Genomic DNA, 17,917 nt, shown 5'->3' with positions numbered 1-17,917 from the left:
TAATAATGTCTGTTTTATTTAAAAATCTCTAAGAGTTTTCACATAAAAAATTTTTTGATATTACTTTTCAGCACTCCTTTGTAATTTTCTTTCAGTTTTGACTATTTTTATAGTTTATTATACAGTCATAAATATGATACTAATTATTTTGTTGATGGCACAGAGGATTTAGCATCAATTGGTATATAAGCTATGATTCCTCCATAAAACGTTAAATAATATGTAATAAATGTGAATTGTGTTTATAAGAAAGTTCAGTACTCGATACCGTTTGTTTTGAGTAAGACATTAAAAGCAGTATACTGCATACTCCAATATGAGATTGTGGCTGTTGTTTTAAACCATATAATTATAACAGAGGTAGAAGGGTACTGCTGGTCAAAATGTTGTGAGACTTTCTAATTGTTATATGTGTTTATGTGCCATCAACAGCTCATGTGAAGGTGAATCTTTGTATTGCTTATTTTTGTTATTGTTTCCTTCTTCCACTTTTAATTATTGTAATATAACAAATTAATCATATTCAATTAGAAATGATCAAATTTTCTTGCTTCCAAAAGATAAACTGTAATTTTAGGAATAATATATCTTTGTACAATGCTGTTCTTTGTTTAATGTTAATGTTGCCGGTGAAAGCAAGTAGGTAGAATACTTTTCTACTTATGAAACAGTGGCAGAGAGGACAAGGCAGCCACAAAACATTAGCTTTTGGAACCATCATTTGCTAAAGCGTGAGGAAAGAGTTTTGAGAAATGAGCTTATCTGGAAATTAATTTTACCCAGCTGCTGAAGTCAAGGAAGATACAGCAGAGCAGACCATGAGGTAAATCAGTGACAAGGTTGCAAAAGATGAGGTTTGAAAAGAACAGATGCTAAAAGTGACAGAAATGCTGGCTGACAAATCAGAGTAGATGAGGATAGACTGGAAATGGAAGCGTAGTTGAGACAAATATGGAAAAAACAGAGGCAGAAGAGAGACCATGTAAACCACAGAGAGGAAGCAGCTAGGAAGGAAAAAGAGTACATTGCCCAGTCCTTTCCTCTTGTGTGATAAATGAAAGAACTTGTTGTTCTAAAAGCTGGCAATTGTGTAATTGTCTTTGTGTTCTGTCTGATGCTCCTGCTTGTTAATTACTTTATTTCCTTTCAATATTTAATTCTAGTTTCATTTTAGTGTATGCTTAATAAAAATGTCTGATATGTTGCAGTGTGAACCCACTGGATATTGCCCCGCAGTATGCTAGCATCATTGTGGGTTTGAGCAACACAGCAGGAACAGTGCCTGGCATTGTCAGTCCTATCCTCATCGGCCACATTGTTCCTAACAGGGTCAGTCTTCTGCAAGAACCTGAAAAGTATAAGCTATTCAAATAAAGTTTTGCATCATATGTGTGTCTGTGAATATTTGTGGACCTGAATGCAAGAAAAAGACATAATGAAAGAAGAGGCCTAGTAAAATTAAAAGTATACTCTACTGTGGAAGAAAAACAAAACAGTAACCAAGAAAGTAAAGACAGTGCTGTTGAAAGTGCACAGGTGTGAAATCAAGACCTGCTGCTGGGTAACCTTCAATACTGGATTGCTCCATCCATTACTTTTTACATGGTTGGATCTTCCTTGGTATTCTGATGTTGCTACTCAAGTCTGTCCCACTCTTCAATGGCAGTCCTCCAGGGATCATCCAGTGTTGTGTGAGGCAGCTTCTTGCGATGATGCACTGCAAATTTAGCTGGTCTCAGACTCAGACTCTGTTGGGCTCTTGAGACAGTTTCATTTGGCTAAGTCTTATTTCCTGTGGGAAGATGTTCACAAAGTGGGCACAAAGTATTCATGTATTACTATCTTTAGAGATGAACTCTTTAGGACTGGACAGTAGGCTGGAAGGTCCTGTCCTGATACTGCATAACCCTAGAAGCACCCTTGATAGCAACAAGAGGTGCTTGATATCTGTGCATGATACTGGCCCAAAATATGACAACCAACCTGCTAAACCCATATGCCTTCGTACTTGACTGGCTTCTCACTCCTCTTCAATGATTATGCACTCTTTGGTGGAGAGAACCTGACACTACTGACTCAGGGCCATACCAGGTGTTCCCTTGTCCACCTTCTTTGAGCACAAGCCCTCCCAGTTGACTCCACAATGGCAACAAACAGTTCTGTTCAACTCTCATCAGGTTATCTGCAAAACATCATTTGTAGATGTTGGTTGTCAGCGTGTGTTGCTGACCTTGGTTGACCGTGTGAGGCAGGTCTTCAGTGTTTTGTGTCTCACAGTAGCAGCTAAATTTTCAAATGTCAGTGCTGTGTGACCGAATGTGTAGTTATAAGGCAGTTACATGTTTGTGTCCTCAGCTGATTGTCTCCAAAGATATTTCTCAGGATTTTTCAGGCATTTCGTACATGAGGTATAGAAAAACACGAATACCACATTATTCTCTACTCCTTCCTGGATTATTCATTATTCAGATGACAATATCCCATTTGAGTGCTGGCTAATTTGTGGATGATTGCCAGTACTGATACAGTGCTTTACTTTAGTATTCTTTGTGTGCCTTTTTTTCACTCCAGACTTGAAAACACTTAACAACTGGTGCAGAACAGCAAACACTCACCAATGTTCTTCCTCTGTCAGGTTAGATTGTATTGGCAAGTCAGTAATTGCTTTCTTCCCTATATTGTCTACAGAGATTGTGCAGCCTGATTCTCTATTAATGGTACTAAACTGCCCTTCCTGGACTGGTTTGGCTGTCACTCTGCACATACTTTTAGGAATGAGGTGTGGCTGCTTACGACAGTAATCCAAAGTTTTTCTTGACTATCTACAGTGCTTATGATTGTCACTGGCATTAAATTTCTTTTGTGAGGCTTAGTAACTTTTTGTAGTTGACAAAGGCTTCATAGTTTAACTGAGCATCTCGAGTGATGACTGGAACTCATTTCACTGATCATGATGGGATAACAGTGTTTTCTATGGCAAACAACTGTCCAGATCAATCTTTGTTATGTGTGCTTGCTATAATAGCTTCATCAGTCTGTAGCTCTTGTCGTCCAGTCTGATTGCTTCTGATGTCTGCAAGAAGTCCCATCCGAAAAAATAACATTATGAATAGATTCTGCTAAAACAATCAATTCTGATGGCTGCATTTTGTCATTTAATTGTTCTTGCAAAACAAAGTTCCGATTTGCTTGATGTATTACCCATTTGCTATCTTAGGCACAATTGCTTCCATCTTATGGAACATAGTTTTCTTTAGCTGACAATGATAAGCATTTGACGTTACTGAAAAGAAAGCTCCTGAGTCAATTAGCAGCCAGACAATTATCTGTTGTTGATGATTGACTCAGTTAGATTTCCTAACATCTTGGTGACTGTCATCCATGGAAGATTTACATCTGTGGTGGTCTCATCTTCATAGATGGTCACCTTTTTTAGTTTTCTCAAATTTAGCTGCTAGATGAGCAGATGCTAACTCTGTATGGTGCTGGGGAATGACTGCTGTGTGTTTGGAAATGGTCTCATCCAGGGTGCGGTAATGCTTTGTTCGACAGGTCCATGCTAATCATCTGCAGATGACTGGTGTGAATAGGAATGTAGTGATGATTGATGTCTTGCAGCATAATAGTTATCTTCTTTCTGTGCAGTAGCATACCATGTGTCCAGTGCAAACACAGTGAAAAGGTACCAACAAGTTCTCAGCCCTCCAAATGTCTGTTCTTCTATGAAGCGTAACACCTCACAGAGAAGTTGGTTGTACATGCGTTGGTTGAATGCTGAATTGTTCTCTGATGGTTGTGGCTAATTTGGTTGGTGGTGGAGATTGATTCTAAAGATACACATCCTCTTCAACTTTCTCTATTACCTCTTGACATATTTGGTCAACATTCATGGCTGCTATCTTTTACATACTCAGTCCAACATTTCTGGCTGCAGTACACTGCTGTATCTCATTTCTTACTAGAAATACGAGAGAAGGAAAGTTGCTACTCACCAAGCAGAGATGCTGAGTTGCGATAGGTGCAACAAAAATATTCACACAATTATAGGTTTCGACCAGTAAGGCCTTTGTCAGCAGGACTCACACACACACACACACACACATCTGCTGTCTCAAAGAACTGAAACCACACTGCGAGCAGCTGCTCCAGTGCATGATGGGAGTGGCGACTGGGTGGGGGAAAGGAGGAGGCTGGGGCGGGGAGGGGGAGGGATAGTATGGTGGGAGTGGCGGACAGTGAACTGTTGCAGTTTAGACAGAGGGCAGGAGAGAAGGTGCGAAGTAGTGGAAAGGAAAAAAGAATAAAAAGAAATTAAAAGACTGGGTGTGGCGGTGAAATGACGGCTGTGTAGTGCTGAATTGGGAACAGGGAGGGGGCTGTATGGGTGAGGACAGTGACTAACGAAGGTTGAGGTCAGGAGGGTTACGGGAACGTAGAATGTATTGCAGGGAAAGTTATCCTACGTTCCTGTAACCCTCGTTTAGTCACTGTCCTCACCCATACAGCCCCCTCCCTGTTCCCAATCCAGCACTACACAGCCGTCATTTCACCGCCACACCCAGTCTTTCAATTTCTTTTTATTTTTTTTCCTTTCTGCTAATTACCCCCTCCCCTCTCTGCACCTACTCTCCTGCCCTCCATCTACTGTGCAACACTTCACTATCTGACACTCCCACCATACTATCCCTCCCCCTCCCTGCCCCAGCCTCTTCCTTACCCTCACCCAGTCGCCACTGCCATCATGCACTGGTGCTGCTGCTTTCAGTGTGGTTTCAGCTCTCTGAGACTGCTGACAAAGGCCTTAATGACTGAAAGCTATTGTGTGAATCTTTTTGTTGTGCCTATCGCGACTCAACATATCTGCTATATGGTGAGTAGCAACTTTCCTTTTCTGGTATTGTTAATTCCATCCTGGATTTTCCATTGTTCCATTTCTTACCAGATGGTATATGAGGGAGGTGAGCTCATGGTGACCTTCCACACCTGGTGTAGGAAGCACATTCAGCAGTTTGTCGTACCTCTGTGGGCTTGCTATTTTCTGTTGCAATTCCGCTATTTGCTGGCACCAGTTGATGGATTCCACTGTCACTGTAACATCCTTCACCAGAGGTTAGTACATGTCTTTTGTGAGTCCTTTCATCAAATGTGAGATTTTCTCGGCTTCTATCATATTCGGCTTCAGAGTGTGACATAGGACCGAAACATCCTGTATGTATGACTGTGTTGCTTGCCTATGATAGTGGGCCCTGTTCTTTAATTGTTCTTCCACTGGGCAGACTTGCTGCTGATTGTTGCCAAACTTTTCTTTAGTTGGACCTAGAATTTGTCCTAGCCATCAAGTTTCTGTTCATTGATCTTAAAGTACTGCTGGGCTGTAACATCCAAATGTAAGTACCCAATTGACAAGCATATCATGTCATTCCACCTTTGTATTTGTCTACTTGGTCGAATATCTTCAGCCATTTTGTTGGGTACTAACCAGTGTTCCCAGAATACACTGATGGATGCCTGATACGCAGCTAATTTGCAGCTGTTTTGGAATCTGTCTGTCTCGTGAATATACAGATCATAGAAATGGTGTACTACTTCTATTCTAGTTCCTATACATGTAGGCAACAGCGTTCACATTGCCTAATTGGAGCCACTTGCCTAATTAGAACCACTGTGATGTAAATGTTTTGAAGTACCTGGCATCCCCATAAACAATGTCAGGTTCAAATCACAATCAAGTTTGAATCTGGAGGCAAGATCATTAATGAAGTGCTACATTTAGTGCTGAAAGCATATTTATTACTGGCACCAGTGAGCAGAACAGGACTCATGTATGGAGGGTGGATTTATTCATACAAATGGCATTTATTCCAGAAAATACAAACATTACAAACTTTACAGATTTCACGAACCTTCTAAAACTGACAAATACTAAATAAAAAATAATTGCTGTTGGTCTGGTTTGAATTGCCAACCTGCAGCATGCCAGTCAGCGATGCTGATCACTATGTTTCACTGCATGCATCACAGTTCATGGCAGTATTGTCAGCATTAATAAAATAAACTTCATTTTTCCCAAATCATATGTAGGAGCAGAAGCAATCTGTTTAATATATTAACAATAAATTATCCTTAAAGTGCTTCATACTATTCCTGTATGTTGTAGTTGTGGTCTTCTGTCCTGAGACTGGTTTGATGCAGCTCTCCATGCCACTCTATCCTGTGCAAGCTTCTTCATCTCCCAGTACCTACTGCAACCTACATCTTTCTGAATCTGCTTAGTGTATTCATCTCTTGGTCTCCCTCTACGATTTTTGCCCTCCACGCTGCCCTCCAATACTAAATTGGTGATCCCTTGATGCCTCAGAACATGTCCTACCAACCGATCCCTTCTTCTAGTCAAGTTGTGCCACAAACTTCTCTTCTCCCCAATCCTATTCAATAGCTCCTCATTAGTTATGTGATCTACCCATCTAATCTTCAACATTCTTCTGTAGCACCACATTTCAAAAGCTTCTATTCTCTTCTTGTCCAAACTATTTATCGTCCATGTTTCATTTCCATACATGGCTATACTCCACACAAATACTTTCAGAAACGACTTCCTGACACTTAAATCTATACTCGATGTTAACAAATTTCTCTTCTTCAGAAACGCTTTCCTTGCCATTGCCAGTCTACATTTTATATCCTCTCTACTTCGATCATCATCAGTTATTTTGCTCCCCAAATAGCAAAACTCCTTTGCTTCTTTGAGTGTCTCATTTCCTAATCTAATTCCCTCAGCATCACCTGACTTAATTCGACTACATTCCATTATCCTCATTTTGCTTTTGTTGATGTTCATCTTATATCCTCCTCTCAAGACACTATCCATTTCGTTCAACTGCTCTTCGAAGTCCTTTGCTGTCTCTGACAGAATTACAATGTCATCGGCGAACCTCAAAGTTTTTATTTCTTCTCCATGGATTTTAATACCTACTCCGAATTTTTCTTTTGTTTCCTTTACTGCCTGCACAATATACAGATTGAATAACATCGGAGAGAGGCTACAACCCTGTCTTACTCCTTTCCCAACCACTGCTTCCCTTTCATGCCCCTCGACTCTTATGACTGCCATCTGGTTTCTGTACAAATTGTAAATAGCCTTTCGCTCCCTGTATTTTACCCCTGCCACCTTTAGAATTCGAAAGAGAGTCTTCCAGTCAACATTGTCAAAAGCTTTCTCTAAGTCTACAAATGCTAGAAACGTAGGTTTGCCTTTCCTTAATCTTTCTTCTAAGATCAGTCATAAGGTCAGTATTGCCTCACCTGTTCCAGTATTTCTATGGAATCCAAACTTATCTTCCCCCAGGTCAGCTTCTACCAGTTTTTCCATTCATCTGTAAAGAATTCGCATTAGTATTTTGCAGCTATGGCTTATTAAACTGATAGTTCGGTAATTTTCACATCTGTCAACACCTACTTTCTTTGGGATTGGAATTATTATCTTCTTCTTGAAGTCTGAGGGTATTTTGCCTGTGTCATACATCTTGCTCACCAGATGGTAGAGTTTTGTCAGGACTGGTTCTCCCAAGGCCGTCAGTAGTTCCAACGGAATGTTGTCTACTCCGGGGGCCTTATTTCGACTCAGGTCTTTCAGTGCTCTGTCAAACTCTTCATGCAGTGTCGTATCTCCCAGTTCATCTTCATCTACATCCTCTTCCATTTCCATAATATTGTCCTCAAGTACATCACCCTTGTATAGATCCTCTATGTACTCCTTCCACCTTTCTGCTTTCCCTTCTTTGCTTAGAACTGGGTTTCCATCTGTGCTCTTGATGTTCATACAAGTGGTTCTCTTATCTCCTAAGGTCTCTCTAATTTTCCTGTAGGCAGTATCTATCTTACCCCTAGTGAGATAAGCCTCTGCATCCTTACATTTGTCCTCTAGCCATCCCTGCTTAGCCATTTTGCACTTCCTGTCGATCTCATTTTTGAGACATTTGTATTCGTTTTTGCCTCCTTCATTTATTGCATTTTTATATTTTCTCCGTTCATCAATTAAATTCATTATTTCTTCTGTTGCCTAAGGATTTCTACTAGCCCTCGTCTTTTTACCTACTTGATCCTCTGCTGCCTTCACTTCTTCATCCCTCAAAGCTACCCATTCTTCTTCTACTGTATTTCTTTCCCCCATTCCTGTCAATTGTTCCCTTATGCTCTCCCTGAAACTCTGTACAACCTCTGGTTCTTTCAGTTTATCCAGGTCCCATCTCCTTAAATTCCCACCTTTTTTCAGTTTCGTCAGTTTTAATCTACAGGTCATAACCAATAGATTGTGGTCAGAGTCCACATCTGCCCCTGGAAATGTCTTACAATTTAAAATCTGGTTCCTTAATCTCTGTCTTACTATTATATAATCTATCTGATACCTTTTAGTATCTCCAGGGTTCTTCCATGTATACAACCTTCTTTCGTGATTCTTAAACTAAGTGTTAGCTATGATTAAGTTGTGCTCTGTGCCAAATTCTACCAGGCGGCTTCCTCTTTCATTTCTTAGCCCCAATCCATATCCACCTACTATATTTCCTTCTCTTTCTTTTCCTACACTCGAATTCCAGTCACCCATGACTATTAAAATTTCATCTCCCTTCACTATCTGATTAATTTCTTTTATTTCATCATACATTTCTTCAATTTCTTCGTCATCTGCAGAGCTAGTTGGCATATAAACTTGGACTACTGTAGTAGGTGTGGGCTTTGTGTCTATCTTGGCCACAATAATGCATTCACTATGCTGTTTGTAGTAGCTTACCCGCACTCATATTTTTTTATCCATTATTAAACCTACTCCTGCATTACCCCTATTTGATTTTGTATTTATAACCCTGTAGTCACCTGACCAAAAGTCTTGTTCCTCCTGCCATCAAACTTCACTAATTCCCACTATATCTAACATTAACCTATCCATTTCCCTTTTTAAGTTTTCTAACCTACCTGCCCGATTAAGGGATCTGACATTCCACGCTCCGATCTGTAGAACGCCAGTTTTCTTTCTCCTGATAACGAAATCCTCCTGAGTAGTCCCCGCCCGGAGATCCGAATGGGGGACTATTTTACCTCCAGAATATTTTACCCAAGATGACACCATCATCATTTAATCATACAGTAAAGCTGCATGCTCTCGGGAAAAATAACGGCCGTAGTTTCCCCTTGCTTTCAGCCGTTCGCAGTACCAGCACAGCAAGGCCGTTTTGGTTATTGTTACAAGGCCAGATCAGTCAATCATCCAGACTGTTGCCCTTGCAACTACTGAAAAGGCTGCTGCCCCTCTTTAGGAACCACATGTTTGTCTGGCCTCTCAACAGATACCCCTCCGTTGTGGCTGCACCTACGGTACGGCTATCTGTATCGCTGAGGCACGCAAGCCTCCCCACCATCGGCAAGGTCCATGGTTCCTGCATATGTTGGCTAAATTGAATCAAGTTATCAAGTCAGTTAGCTACTGCTTTTTGGAGGGAAAAAACTTCCTCCTCTTCAGTTATACTAAATAAATGCTGCTCATATTTTATTGGTAGCTTATTAAAGAAAGTAGTTACCTACCCCTTAAAAACTGAGTGCTGTTCACAGTAAATAACTCTTCTTCAAAAATATAAAAATATATCTGCCTGGATTTCCCAATTTCTTGCTTTACATTACATTACATGAAAACTTGTCTGATATGTTTACACCAGATTATATAACTTCACCATGAAACTGAGACATGTAGGCAAGTTTTACATGAAAATTGTTTGTAACTGTGTAAATTCAAATACAATTTTTATTGTCTGCAACAAAAATGATTAAATAATAAATGTATTAGGAAGACAGTGTAAGAATACCAAGACCCTTAAAAAGGCTTCTGCAAGAAGTACAGATATCTGCTTCACACAGTATTCTTACTGCTCATTTCCACTGAATAAACACATTATTTACTTTAGGAGCACTGCCCCAAGAAAAAATTCCATGAGGCCATTAATAATCACTTGTGGTGATAGAAAATTTTGGCTTGTTTGAAATCCCATAATACTGAGTCTATGTGAAATTAAGACTTAATTTATGTTGGGTGAATCTCATATAGACCTATTTATCTATCATCTGATTTCAATCTTGTAAGGCTCCATTTGGACCCCTGACTGATGTGCTTGTACCGTCAGCAAATTTTAGTTTTTTGACCATCTTGTAAAGCTGTTGGCACATCATTTGTGCAGTGTAGGCAGAGGAATGGTCCCAGTACCAATCCATGAGTGACCCCACATGTAATTTTCCACCTTTCTGTGGTTAGTTTCATGCCAGTGACAAAATCTGACAAAGAGAGCCTCTCTGTTCCCTGTCATAAATGTAAGCTTCCAACCATGCAAGAGATGTCATTAATGCCACAAGACTTTAGGTCTGCCAAGTAAAAATTTGTACTCCACTCTAAGGCTTTGGTAAGGCTCCAAAATGCACCAGACATAATTTTTCTTATATATTTATACCAAGACTTGATTTTTGATGTCATGTGTTGCTTTCTTGGTGCGTAATCCCTTACAACGGCCAAACTGAGAGGCAATTAACAAGTTTTGCTCAGTTAAATAAGTCTGTATTCCATCATAGACCACTTTCTTGAACACATTTGCGAATTAATGTCATTATTGGGTGTCTGAGGAGGGTCAGTTGTGCATTTAGTAGAAGTTGGTAATTAGAGGTATAACTGTACCAAATTTTAGTATATCAGGAAGTATGCCCAGAGTCACTGATTGATTACAAAAGTAGCTTACAGATAATCTTATCAAATTGGCACCAGATTTTAACACACTGTTACAAACATTGCCATAGCCAAAACAATTATTACATTTTAGTCACCTGATGAATTTTATAATATCATTACATGTTATATTTTTGAAACTGTCTTTCGGTGGCCCACCCAGTGTCTGCACAAGTAAACCTAATGTATCTGTATTTGGTTTTTTGTTTAGTTTTTGAAAACAGCCACAAATTACACTTAGTATTTTTATTAGCTGGTGCAATATCTTATTTTGCTAGGCATTATTTCAAGTGCAACTGTATTTATTCTGGGGCTCTGCCTTTGGATAAATTTAGACTAAAAAGCCTATGGAATTATTTGGATAGAAAGAATACTGCTTTGGTCAGGCTGGATGCTTCTGATAATTAGCCATGCAAGGAGGCTTCCACCAGAAGTGTTCAGATGCAAACAGTGTCATGTATGATGTGACCAAGTGACGGGATGAGGCTTCAGACACACCCATGTATCAACGTCCCTCTCCCCTGAATAGTTTTCCAACTTCTCCATTAACATGTCCATAGATCACTTCATCCTAGAGTTATCATACTACCCAAAGAGAGACATGATCTTGACGCTATGGTAATAAACATTCTTAGCAATGTGCCTGATGTCACCATCAAATATGTAATTAAGGTTACAATCCAAATTTTTAACTTCACCCTGTACTATCATTTCATGATCTTATTTTCCAATATCCTTCCCCAAAAAGACTAAATCACAGTTGAAATTGTAAAAACCTGTACTTGGATTAAAAATATTAATTACCTGGTAATCCCTTCCCAAAGAGCTCTGGGCTAGGTCTGATTTCCCTCTCCCATGACTATCACCAGCAACAAGACCTTCTTGGTCTTCTTAGAACTTTTCTTCCTAGACTTAGCTAGCACATTATTCCATGTGGTGTCAGATTGCATTTTAATTTTTTCATTTAAGTTACTGGAGACAGACAAACTTAAGTTATCAGACTTGCAGTGTCTCCTGGATCTTTTCGCTTGTTTGGAAGGATTGTTTATAATCTCATGTAGCCCTAACATTGATATTTAAAGCTTCAGCCTAAATAACTGCTTACTCTTCTTGTGCTACAGCAAAAAATTTGCAAGCTTAGCAACTCTTTTTCCAGCTTTGTCTAGTGATATAGTGTCAGTCACTGCATAACAAGGTATTATCAGGATCAGTATGAGACCAGCACTGATTTTCCTTGCCGTCTCCGAGATGTCTATGGCAGTTTGAATTTTGCTGTCAGTTTTTGCTTAAAGTATTGGTTATATGAATCTGAGATGCCTTCTGCAAATGGAAGATAAGAGACACGAACTCCCTAATGGAAAAGCACAGCTACTAATTAGTGCTCTCAAGATCTTTACATTACTGAACCTTATAAAACAACATATCTAGGAATGAACTAAGCAAGTTCGGACTAGATATGAACAATAGTGACAGAGACACAAGTGGAAAAGATGATAATAGAGAAGAGTAAGTGAATGTTAGTGTGGGGGTCAGTTATCGGGGAATATGTGAGTAGTTGTTAGCTATGTTGGTGGTGAGGGAGCAAGTGTCATGATTTACAAGTGATGGTAATGCAGAACACGTGCATGAATACAACAAGTAATACAGAAATACTTGAGATCAGTGAAGTGTTGTACAAACCACATCTGCATTAGTAGCACACATAATTGTTATTTAGTTTAATTTGAATATATTACTAACTAGTTGTAGTATAACTGACAAGAAAGCAGCTTTTTCTCAAAGTAGCAGCTTTCTTTCTAATTTACTTGATTAAATTTAGATGTTTAGAACAATTCTCATTTATTCTTCTTATTTTTAAGTACATGACATGTTTCAATCTACCTGGATCATCTTCAGATCTATGTTCTGTCAGCAGCTCATCATGTCTGTATCAGAACCTCATATGAGACTACCATGTTTTGCAGTGAATTGCAAAACTCGGTACTCTGATATGATGTTCTGACACAGACATGACGGATTACTGATACAGCTACATAGATCTGAAGATGATCCAGAGAGATTGAAACTTGTCATGTATTTAAGAATGTTCAACTGAGACTGAAGAATAAATGAGAATTGTTTTAAATATCAGTGCAGTTACTGTTCTATAGTGACAAATATGTTGGCTGTAATGTACATTTAGATGGTATAAGTGTCAATAGCAAGAAACAATATAATGATACTTCATTATTCATACATTGTAGAAATTAAGTTCCTGTTATTTCCTTACATTTTGTTAATGTGTACCATAACTCATTCCTCATCCCTGAGGATTCTCCTTCTTTCAACAGCTTCATGGTACATTATTTCTTTATGGAATTTGTTGCCAACAATCAACTGCAGTTTGAAAACAACACTAACATTCATGACTATAGTACTAGAAGGCCTTAGTGTTTCCAAACGCTCCCCATTTTCTATGCCTCACCAGCCCTTTTCTTTCACCCCTCTTCATTTCCCTTCAACCCTTCTGCCAGAAGAAGGAGCCAGTGGCTCCAAAAACTTGCAAATTTCAATATCTTTACAAGTATTCTCCTGGTGCTGCTTGGTGAGTAACTCTCTTATTTATCCATTTACATTATATTTACACAGAGGAGCGTCCACCTGCTTATCTGGGTGGTAATGTGCTCACCTCCCATGCACGTGGGCCCAGGTTCAATTCCCAGTCAGGTTAGAGATTTTCTCCACTCGAGGACTGGATGTTGTGCTGTCCTCATCATCATTTCATCCTCATCTTTGGCATACAAGTTGCCCATAGTGGTGCTGACTGAAGTAAGACTTCCACTTGGTGGCCAAACTCCCCCAGATGGGGCCTTCTGGCCAATGATGCCATACACTCATTTGATTTTATTACAGAGAGGAATGAAATATTCACCCATAAAAATCTTTTGCAATTTATCCACCAATGTGAAGAATCTAACAGTAAAATTAATTTCAAACACAAACTAAAATTATATCTGTTTGATTATATGGCAGGTGATATGGAGGGTCATACGGTCAGTACACTGCACTTCCAACCATTGTCAGCCTTCCATCCTTGGAGCCACCAGTTCTCATTCAAGTAGCTCCCCAATAGTCCTCATGATGTTTAGTGCACTGTATTACGGTCCTCCAACCAAGAAAAAATGTTCCTTACAGTACAAGATATTGAACTCAGGTCCTTTGCTGACAGTCAAACATCTCAACCGCTCAGCTACAGAGGCAGACTAAGTACTTATTACCATCCTTAAAAAAACTTAGTTTAAGATTCATATGAAAGCCAGTCATGTAAGTAGTCAGCATGTGGCCATGTTTTTCTCTGAGAAAGTGTATTGTAATTGTAAATTAAATGACTTGCTTCACTTTATAGTGAGAGAATTCAATTATAACGTATAGAAAATAAAGAGCTAACTGACTCACAAACCCAGTGCATACACCCACACAACTACATTGTCTCAACCAGGAATCACTCGTGTGTGTGTGTGTGTGTGTGTGTGTGTGTGTGTGTGTGTGTGTGTGTGTTTGTGTGTGTTATTTGTTAGTCATTTTGCCTTGAGGAAATACATTGTCCAAAGTTTAAAGATGATTTCAGTCATGATTGTATGGTTCTCAATTGCTCAACACCTTAACTCTTTTTGCTCAACACCTTAACAATATAAACAGTGGTTACCTTTACGCCATCCATTATATATGGTCTTGTTATAGATTCTCTTTTGTTTTATATTCCTCATTCTTTCGTGTACATAGTCTTACTTATTTCTTTGATAAAATTTTGTTGTTCAGACCAGACTTCTTGCCCTTACTTTTTTGCAATTATTTCAGTTCAAAGCCCAACTTACTGACGAGCTCATTGTCTTTTTGGTGTCACTAAATAATTTAGGATTCAGGTTCTTGGGAGCTGCCGTTGTAAGTTTGTGTTCCATTCCAGTCCATTACTTTATATGTCCCTTTAAATGACAAAATTTGTGTAATTTCTTCTTCCTTGTTCTTTCCCTCATCAAGCACAATTCCTTAAAGGATCATTGCTTAAGAAAGTTATTCATTAATAGTTTTAAATGACTGTCAACCTCACAAACCTTTCTGATTGTCTTTGTTCTTCCTTTGCTATGCTTCAACATACTCACTACAATATATACAGCATATTATAACAATTCTCTTTTTTGTATATTTTTTTATAACATTAAATAGGATACTTATTTTCTTATTCTTACAGACAGAAAAAGAATGGCGGCTTGTATTTTTAATTACAAGTGCAGTCTACATTGTGGGCACCATTCTTTATGGAATATTTGCCTCTGGTGAAACCCAACGCTGGGCAAATCAAGGCCAAAAATGAAAAGAAAGACAGTATGGAGCATCAATATATAGAAACTCTTCTTATGAAGGTAACTCCTAAAAATGTACCACAACTAGTGAAATAGTAGTAAAATGGTATTTGGTGACAGTTGGCTGTTTCCAAATAATGTACCACCCATTAACAGTATCTTCAAAATCATGATGATGTTCATATGTTTGATGTACAGTAAGCACCGATAAGACTATATTAATGTTATTTTTGTAAATTGTGATTTATTTATCCACAATGCACACCTTCAAATAATTTCAGTTGTTATACTGGAAACACATCAAACTTAAGGTAAAACAAAAAGTTTTACATTGGTTATCACAAATTATTGCAATGCCATTTAGTGTTACAGATGATTTTTATTCAGATGACTGGTCAGGCTAATAATGAAACATAATCACTCATTAAAAATGAAATACAGTAAATATTATACAAGTTTTAAATACCCTACATCAATATCATTTACTGTTAAAACAGTGTACAAATAAGTGTACCATACTGTTCTCTGTCTCAAACTGCATAATTGTCGTCCATGAATTTTTCAGTCAAATAGTAGCACTGGTCCACTAACTGGTTGTATAGCAGTCTTTTTTTGGAAACAGATCTGTGTGTTAAATATACACTGATGGGAAAAAATGACATAACAAAGAAGGAGTTGTGCAACATAAATGAAAATTAGTAGCACCCCATGTTTCTAAATCTGAAAGGTGATGTCCATTGAAATTTCATGCCAGTCACTTGAGAGTGGTGCTAGTAATGTCTGTATGAGGATGCAAATCAGGTTTGCTTTAAATACATGTTGATACAACCATGAACATTAGTTTCATTTGAGATTGGACATAGTGAGTTGGTGTTAGTCAAGAATGCCTTAAAGGGAACAAAGACACCATTATCAACACCTCACTGAGTTTGAAAGAGGCCATGTAATAGGACTATGAGAAGCTCTATGTTCCTTCTGTGATACTGCAGAAAGACTTGGCAGGAAGGTAGCCACTGCACATGATTGCTGGCAGCAATGGTCACAAGAATGTATGGTTGCAAGAAGACAAAGCCCCAGACATCCATGTGGCGCTACCGAGGCCATTGTGTTCAGTGTACAGCTATGGCACATCGTAAAACATCTGCAGCAGCAATTTGAGTAGCAGCAGCACCACCATGACACAACAATCTGTTATAAATCAGTTATTTCAAGGACACCTCTGAGCAAGACACCCTGTAACATGCATTCCACTGACCATAAACCACCACCATCTGTGACTCTAATGAAAGCTGGTTCTGCCATGGTGCCTGTGATGGCCATGTATTGGTTAGAAAGAGGCCAGTTCAGGGCTTGCAACCAACCTCTCTACATGCGAGACACATTGGACCTACAACTGGACCTATGGTCTGGGATGCAGTTTTGTATGGCAGCACTCTCATGGTTATCTCATGCAGCCTGACTGCAAATCTGTACATCAATCTGGTGATTTGACCTGTTGTGCTGCCATTCATGAACAGCATTACACAGGGTATTTTCCAACAGAAGAACACTCACCCACATGCTACCATTATAACGCTACATGTTCTAAAGACTGCTCACTTGTTGCGTTAGCCTGCTCAATCACCATATCTCTCTCTCTCAATCAAGCAGATATCGGACATCATAGGACGACGACTCCAGTGTCGTCCACAACCAACATTAACCACACCTGTATTGACCAACCACTTGCCACAGGCATGAAACTCCATCCAACAGACTGACATCTGGCATCTTGTTGCGTCCCAAGCATGGGTTTTGTGAGGGATTGAGCGACACGGTTCGTAAACGGGAATTAGCTGGTTGACCTAATTGAGAGGGAGACTTTTGATCTGGCTAAGATGTTAAATTCCCTGGTGTGAAGGTACAAGGCTAGGATGTTGGTAGAAGTAAACTCGTATGGACGTTATAAAAGTTCTAATTTATTCATAAAGAATACAGATCACCCTAACTGCGTAGTGATTGTACCTACAGAATAGCCAAGCCCATTACAGAGACGGTGACTGACTTCCACCGTTCTGGCTGCCTGATAGAACTTTCCAGCACTTTGCTGCCCACACTAGCACCCTACGTCAGAGTCCCGCGGTCGCTGCCTAAACGCTCATCGGCGACTATCTCCAACTGTCTGCCTGCAGCCCGCCCTCAGCCCAAGTCGGCTGCTACTCACGCTGACTACCGTCGCTGCCTAAACCCGAGAGAGAGAGCGATCCCCGGAGCGGCGTGCCTCCGAGTTTTGTTAGCTCTTCCCCTTCGACCCCGCCAGCGCTTGGCATGACGTAGCGTCGAGTGCAACTTTTCCTTATTAGGGATTGTTTTAGTATTAACTTCAGTACTTTTCTTCAGAAGCTGGGTGGAGGGGTAGAGGGGCCTCTCCCTATATGGTCACGCACTGCGTCCTGAGCCCTTCATTGGCTCCTCATGACGTAGTGCGGTCCCCACCTAGGGCCCTCTTTCTTTCTCTCTCCACTCCCAGACTTCTCCCTCTAGCCAAGAGTGTTGATATTGCAAGTTATTGTTTATTAAGGGACCTGCCCAGAGCGCCCTGTTTATCTTAATAGCTGAGTCTGCTTCCTTGCTTATCACGCGCAGCTGCCTGGCCGCTTGGACCGCCGCCTCAGCTATCTGGCTGCGTCGTTATCTTTTGTGACCCCTCTGACACGCCTGGCGTCCCCTGTTAACTCTATCTCCCCGTATGATTTCTGGTGTATCGTCTGAGAACAACTGCATTTAGACTTGGCTTTTCTGCGGTTACAACACCTCCCCCGCCAGGGAAATTGGCGTT

The 17,917-nt window shown here is 39.8% G+C and overlaps 1 protein-coding gene across 1 annotated transcript in view; it reads left to right on the top strand.

The window, feature by feature from the left end:
- The window catches only part of LOC126272466 (sialin-like), a 220,739-nt gene that overhangs the window by 183,162 nt on the left and 19,660 nt on the right, over positions 1 to 17,917 (top strand). Inside the window, exons 9-10 of the mRNA XM_049975344.1 lie at positions 1,209 to 1,329; positions 14,988 to 15,159. Coding sequence (XP_049831301.1) covers positions 1,209 to 1,329; positions 14,988 to 15,110 — 244 coding nt within the window. The 3' untranslated portion in view covers positions 15,111 to 15,159. The remainder of the gene's footprint in view (positions 1 to 1,208; positions 1,330 to 14,987; positions 15,160 to 17,917) is intronic.

The sequence above is a fragment of the Schistocerca gregaria genome, chromosome 5 (assembly GCF_023897955.1).
Source record: "Schistocerca gregaria isolate iqSchGreg1 chromosome 5, iqSchGreg1.2, whole genome shotgun sequence".
NCBI lineage: Eukaryota > Metazoa > Arthropoda > Insecta > Orthoptera > Acrididae > Schistocerca > Schistocerca gregaria.
This window is presented reverse-complemented; position numbering and strand designations above follow the sequence as displayed.